The sequence below is a fragment of the Tauraco erythrolophus genome, chromosome 16, assembly GCF_009769465.1.
Source record: "Tauraco erythrolophus isolate bTauEry1 chromosome 16, bTauEry1.pri, whole genome shotgun sequence".
Lineage (NCBI taxonomy): Eukaryota > Metazoa > Chordata > Aves > Musophagiformes > Musophagidae > Tauraco > Tauraco erythrolophus.
The window spans coordinates 12,231,768-12,238,801 of record NC_141480.1 but is presented as its reverse complement, the minus strand read 5'-3'; the positions used below and the strand labels follow the sequence as shown (position 1 = coordinate 12,238,801).

The window sequence follows — 7,034 nt, the reverse complement described above, 5'->3', positions numbered from 1 at the left end:
AGGTGAGCTACCTCACGTGGGGTCCCAGCACGAGACTGGTTTGGTTCCTACTGGCTCAAGCTGCTCCTCTCCAGCCGCTTTCCCAAATGCTGTAAGCCCTGCTAAAAATAGCTGGATGGAGAGTCATCTAAGGTCAGAGCAAAGCCGAAGCCCAGGGGCTCAGGAGGGAGGGCAAGCGGCCCTGCGTGAAGGGCACGCTGCTGGTGTAACGGTGTGGGCAGGGGGAGCGCGAGGAGGTGCTAGAGCAGAACGAGTGTCCCCAGACAGGCAACCCACTGGTTCTACAAACCTGCAACCCAGATCTAATTTAAAATACAAATCCCTCAGCCATGCTAAAAACTCCCTTGACTCTCCTGCCAAAGAGTGAAGAAATACTGAGGTAATTTTGGCTGCCCAGAACACAGCAAAACCATTGGCAGTGTCTTGGTTTGTTCAACTGCACCCACGTTTTGCTCACTTACAGGGAAAACTAGGGGCAAAACTGCCTTGGATTTTCCATTTCTCTGCGACAACACTTCAGAGAGCAGATTGGACCTTGGTTGAAGACAAGGACCTCGCTTTTTCTTGGATATATAGGGTGAATGTGCCCCTCTGAAGAGGAGCGGATGCTGGGTGGCCAGAGGGACAAGTCAAAAGACAGAAGCTATCAGTTTTATTTCCAAAGATTTTGGGATTCTGGTGATTCCTCTCCTCTTTTTCCTTTGCATCAGCTCCAGCTTTATTGCACCCTGCCATGAGATAGTTTGATTCCCTAAACCATCAGAAAACTATCTTGGTAAAACAAGGGAATCATCTCCTGCCAGGTCAGGAGGTGCATCAGCTCAGCAAGGGGCCGGATTGCCGGAGTGGCTGGCCAGGAGGGAGCAGGACTGTGCCGCTGGGCAGAGGGATGGGATCTGTCAGTTCAGCTCAGCTCAGCTGCAGAATGTAACTTTGCCCTTCGTGGTCCGTATTGCAGAAGCGCTCAGGACGTACATCCCTGGTGCTCAGAGGTCCTACCCGCAGCAGCAGGAGGGAAGCCCTGAGAGATGGCAGCTCCACTCCAGAGAGGCTCTGAAATTATGAATTGATCTGAACGTGAGCTGACTGCTCCGGAGCAGAGGCGCTGCATGCCCTTTGACTTTTTCAATCATGACTTTGCTTAGCTTGTCATTTCACTGTTCCTCCCACCCCCAGAGCCTTTAGACAGAAGCCTGGGATATCCCTGCTGCCCAGGAGGATGAGCACCTATTTGCCGACACGGTTGCACGCATGCAAAGAGGATGCTCCTCCATCAGTGCTGCATCAAACAGCTGGTTTGTTACACCAGAAACACTCCTCTCCTTTTTTGAGATCCAGTTAAGAGGTTTGAGGATGCTCAGTTGCAAAGCAGGCACAAATAAAGGATGAGCAATACTGGGATCAAGGAGGGCCAGTCACGCTGGAGGCTTGGTCATGCAGCAGGTCTTCTGGCCTGTCTTCTGGAAAGAGAAGAGAGGGGATTTATTCCTTTCACTTTATCAAGTGATGCAGCTACAAACATGTTTTCATTGTCTCAGCGTCTCTGAAAGATGTGAAAAATAATAACAAACAGCAGCTAAAGAATAGCTTGCAGGTGCTCTAGCGGTCTGGTTCACCCCATCCTTTTTGGTGGTGGTGCTGAGGCTGGTGTTCTCCGTGTTAGCAGTGAATTCAGTGACGCTCGTGTTCTCTCCCAGATGTCCGCAGAGCGCCTTTCCAGGCAGCAGGGGATGTTTCTTCAGTTTTCCCATCTGACCGCTCCTGTCTGGTGTTTTGGTTGAAAGCACGTCACTGCCAACAGAGGACAACCCTTGCACTGTCCCCTGGAGCTCCTTGAGCCATTCGAGTCGCTAGTCTGGCAGAACATTAACCCTGAGAAAACACCAAGAGAAACCATTTGGACAATTTTCTGTGGTCTTGGAGAGCTGAATCAACCTGCAGAGGGTCTGACGAGCTGCCAGAGCTGGGCATTGTGAGCGGGGTGTGTAGGAGGGGAGGTGGACACAGAAGTGAGACCAGCCTGTGAGAGCAGCAGTAAGTCAGTAGATGAGGCCAGCTGCAGTGAAATCACAGCCTAAAATTCCCCTCCCGACTTACATTTGCAGTGTTTTTAATTGATACCATTTTAAATCAAATCAGTAACTCTGTGACTTTTATGTTTTTGCAGATCTTGGTATTGTTTGTGTTTGTCTTCACCAGCTTCTGTGCTTTCCTAAAGACTCAGGACACAAACCCCAAGGCAGAGGCCACGGCAGGATTTTTACAAGGCCAGGACTGCTTTCAGACTGTCAGTATCTTCACTGCTCAGCAAAACAAACCCCAAACACAGTGCCATAGCATGCGATTTTCCACAAAGGGGTAGGAGGGGAATTTTCCTGCACCGTGGCGTGAAGACAGAACAGATCTGTTGGCCAATACAAAAAACAGCAAAATCTCTTGCACAGGTGAACTTTGTCCTGACACAGGAGGGGACAACACACCAAGTGAGACTCACCTCTGGATCTGATTAGCTTCTGGACATCTAGGATCCATCAGGCTATCAGTCTCCTCCAATGTCATGCTCTGAACAGTGCTGTTCATTCACTGCGTTAAATTCTGCCTACCCAGAAACAGACACGCACCTTGCCTCTTGTCTGAAACTAACCCAACCTCTCCTTGCCACTGTGGGGACATAAACAGAGCTCTGGAGTGGCTGAGATGTAAATCTGAAAGGTGGGATCCAACACGGTGTCCCTAGCCCGCAAACAGACATGGTCTGCAACCACAGGAGTGAGGAAATGGGAAACAGGTTGAGGTCATCTCGGCGTGACGCACGGTGGGACACTGGTGCACGGGGCTGTCCAGCTCTTCGTTCACCTGGCCGATTAACATCGGGATGCCTGGAGCTGCCAGAGCTGGAGATGGGGCGGAAGTTTTCCCCACACCCCTGGTCCCAGTGCAGGAGGTTGTTCGCAGGTATTCCTACTGCTCCTGATCAGGGGTGCTGGAGCTGCCGCTGTGCTAGTAGGTTTTTCTTCTCTTCAGTGTCCTGGTTTTAGCCTGGTTTATGCTGGCTGACTTCTGCCATCTCTCTACTATCCTCCAGCCTGTCCCACAGCCTTTCCCACATTGCCTAGACTGATCTTCCTTTGAATTCTCCCATTGCTATCCCTACTGCAGGACCCATTATGCATGTTAAAAATGACCAAGACAAAAAAAAACACAAATCCTGATAGCTGGTCATCTTTTTTGCACAACACCCAACTAGACTGCAGGCATTTTGGGGAAGATGTGTGCCTGGGTGCATTTGTGCCAAGTTCGGCTCGACCAGTCCGTGTCCTGTGTTACGTCCCCTGGCCCCAGGCACCGGCAGCGTCCCCTGGCCACAGAGATGTCCCCTGGCAGGCAGGAGGTGGCAGCATTGCATAGCCCAGGAGATCCTGCTCCTCTGCATACCCATGCGTGGTCTACTTACCCGCCAGGAGCTGCAGACCTGTTTTTCCAGCTCCTCCAAGGATACGTGACTCAAGCCAAACGCTTCCAAACTGCTCAAATCCCATCCACAGCAACCATTAAAAACAACTAAACCCCAAAGGCCGCTAAGTGCACATCAGTCCTAAGCTGTCTGCAAATCACCATTCACAGCAATGTGAGGGCAACCGAGGACACAAGGGCTCTGCATTTAGAAATGAGTGTGATGTTGAAACATACCTCATTTGCCCTTGAAACTACAGCCCCCTTAACTAGTGTGTGATGTATCTGAGCTCCTCCGCACAAGATCCACATTCCCTTTGAGTGACAAGAGTGCAGATATTCTTGCTTGCACAAATGCTCCTTGACAGAACCGAGGTGGGAATGAGTTGGAGGCTAGCTTGCTGTCGAAGCATCGTTTTCATTCTGGTGCATCTGGCACAGTCCAGGCTGATTTTGAATCCTTTGCATTTGATTTTTGTTAGTGATGCAGAGAGACCTGTAGTAAAACCTTGGATCTAAGCTCCCTGAAACGCAAAAGGAACTTGGAGCCAATATTTGCAGTTCAGAGCATTGCTGGGTGCTAATCTTCCCTCTCCAGTCCTCCTGGTCTCTCACTATGGAGTCATCCTGTAGCTGACTGAGTCCACCACAGGAAGAAACACAGGCAAATCACAGACTTCCCTTGCTGCCTAACAGCCAGATGGACACAAGCCAGGACTTTTTTGCACTTGTGCAGACAGAGAGTGTTTGTACCACAGTGCCTTTACCAAGCTAGAAAGCAACATGGCGAGTGCAATAAAAGCCTCTATCACTATGTGGACACTGTTCTGCTAAGAGGACTCCTCTACCTTAATATGAACAACTTCCTACTGATATAGCAGTGTCCTAACCTGGCCCTCTTAATCTCGCTTTTCTCCAATATAGTTAGCTATCCAAAAAAATCTGTGCATCAAACCTTTTATTATTGTCATGGCTTTGGGTGCACCAGGCAAGCTGGAAAGCAGTTTCTCTGACTGACCTCCTTAAAAGCAAACATCCTGAGTAGGCTTTCCTTCTACATGCATCAACTACATTACTGTAGGAGCTTTCTTTCTCCTGCAGACTGAATCATTTCCCAAATGTAGGCTTGCACAGCAGAAGACGCCACGCTGACAGGGAGTGATGATGAGTCACTGGGAATTCACAGTTTTGTGTTCCTGCAAAGGAAAAACTCACAGCGCCGAGCGAGGGGGCAACAGAGGAGAGCTTGGTTTTGACAGACAGCAAGAAACAGTTCCTGGAGCACAAGCTGCTGGGTCAAAGCGATCTGGGGAAGAAGAGGAGCCCAGTGTCACCACATGAAGGCAGGGGCTGCAGGGCCAAGAGTGTGGCTGTGGCGGGTGGCTCTGCCTGCGGCACAGTCCTTGTGAGGGGGCCGACAGCCCCCTTGTTCTTCTCCAGAATCCACATCTGGATTGAGAAACTCCCAGCAGAAATGCACGCGGCTCACGCGGGATGTGCAGTGCTGTGCACTGCAATCCAAGCAGGCCGAGGCCGAAGGTCGGAGGGATAAATCTGACACGGCAGGCGGAGCAGGGAGAGGCAATGAGGCAGACGTTATGTGTGCACATGAAGGGGGAAGGCGCCACCGAGCCCTCGGCTCAGCCCGACCACCTGCCAGATGCCAGAGGGCCCTGGTGCTGCAGGAGAACAGGCGGCAGGTTGTTGTCGGCTCATTTATATATAAAAGCAGCCCACTATCACACAGCAGACTCGGGTCTGGGATTTGATAAGAGCCTTGAAGCAGTGCCAGCAGCCCGGCCACAGCCCCGCGCAAAAGCAGGCGTGAAGCGTGCGTCACAGCAGTGACCGGCCCGGCCTTGCCTCCTGCTCCCTGACCCCAGGGCCCCCTCGCAGCCAGCAGGGCCGGGTGCCTCCCAGCCCAACTGGGGCAGTGCCCAGGGCAGACCCGGCCGAGGCCCGCAAGCCGCGGGGCTGGGACGCCTGGCCCTTTAAGAAGCCGGTGAGGGCACGTACGCTTCTCTCCGCCTTCCGCCCGGGCTCGGGTTCGGGTACTGCTCATGCGCACAGCCAGCACGCGACGGCTCGCTGGGCCAGGGGCGGGTGAAGAGAGACGCCGCTCATTGGCTGTGAGGGCGGATGATGCAGGCGCATGCGCAGAGGGCGTATCACCTCCGCCTTCCCGCCCTCGTCCCGCCCGCTCAGCCCTGCGCGCAGGCGCGCTGCGACAGGAGGCGGGCTTTTCGCAGCGCATGCGTGCCAGAAGCCCCGCCTGTTCCCAGCGTGCCCCGCGCGGTGAAGAAGCGGCGGCTGCAGGCTGGGGGCATTTTGTGTCCGCGGTAGCGGTGGTTGAGAGACAAGATGGCGGCGGCGGCCGAGTGAGGGACCGGCGGCGGCCGGGACCCGGCGGAGCCAACAGGCTTCGCCCTGCCCTTCCCCTCCCCCCTCTCCCTTTCCCTGCCCTTACAGCACTTCGGGGGCCGCCTCTCGCCTTTCTGGAGGGCGCCGAGACTCAAGCGCTGCCCGACCGGGGAGCGGGACGGAGCCGCGGAGGGGGGCGCCCGCCTGAGGGGCCCGGTTGGAGCTGAGCAGCGGGGACCAGACTTCCTTTTTCTGCCCCCACCTCCCCTCCTCTCCTTTTCCTTCTCCTGCCCCTTTACTCTCTTCTGGGGCGGCGGTAGAGCCCTCTTTCTCCCCCCGAGCCTCTCAGCGCCGGGAGGGCCCCTCAGCTGCCTCTCGCCATGGCGAGTAGCAGCGGCTCTAAGGCCGAGTTCATTGTCGGAGGCAAATACAAGCTGGTGCGGAAGATCGGGTCGGGCTCCTTCGGGGACATCTATTTGGCGATCAACATCACCAACGGGGAGGTAAGGGCTGCTCGCACTCCCTCACCTCCTTGGGCCCGCCGGCGTGGTCCTTTCCGCACCTCGGGGGGGATCTTGAGACCAGCGATAACATTCCCGAGGCCGACGTGAAGCCTGGTTTTGCCCCCCTTGTCCCCAGTGTCGCTGCCTGCGAGGCACCGGGCGGCCCCATCTCGCCAGGCTGGCTGAGCCGCCCTCCGTGGGGTGGGGAGGTGAAGACGCGTGCCCTGGGATTGAGGAGTTTCCCTCACCTGACGGCCTTCGTCGCCAGGGGGGTGACATTGCCCCAGCCGACAGCAGAGTCGTGTGGTCGTGGTCTTCCCCACCCAGCAGTTGCATAGCTCGCTTGCGAGTGGTAGGGAGAGGGGACCACCATTGTGGGAAAACATACTTTGTCTTTTATGAGCGATCAGAGTCGTCCCTCTCCCACCAATCATCTGTCCCCCCCCTCTCTCTCAGCTGGGGAACACTTTATCTCATTTTCATCGACAGTAACAAAGAAGATCCTCTGTTTCTTCGGCTCTTTTTTTCCTTTCCTTCCTCCCCCTCACGGTTCTGAGCTGTAAAGAAGAAACACCCACGTATGTTCTTCCTCACTTACATGGATCTGAAGGCTTTACATCTCCAGCTCAGTTTCATGACCTGGGATGGATATTTATGTACAAATCATCACGATATGGATTTTATTTGAAGACACAACTCAATGCAGGACGATGAGCA

General features: G+C 54.2%; 1 protein-coding gene across 3 annotated transcripts in view; it reads left to right on the top strand.

The window, feature by feature from the left end:
- The first annotated feature begins 5,895 nt into the window (after window positions 1-5,895).
- Window positions 5,896-7,034, top strand: part of CSNK1A1 (casein kinase 1 alpha 1) — a 35,149-nt gene continuing 34,010 nt past the window's right edge. For 2 of the 3 annotated variants that reach the window (XM_086621669.1, XM_009979463.2), the window contains exon 1: window positions 5,896-6,317. In XM_086621669.1, coding sequence (XP_086477795.1) covers window positions 6,195-6,317 — 123 coding nt within the window. In that variant the 5' untranslated portion in view covers window positions 5,896-6,194. The remainder of the gene's footprint in view (window positions 6,318-7,034) is intronic. The other variant, XM_009979465.2, reaches the window with a different exon arrangement.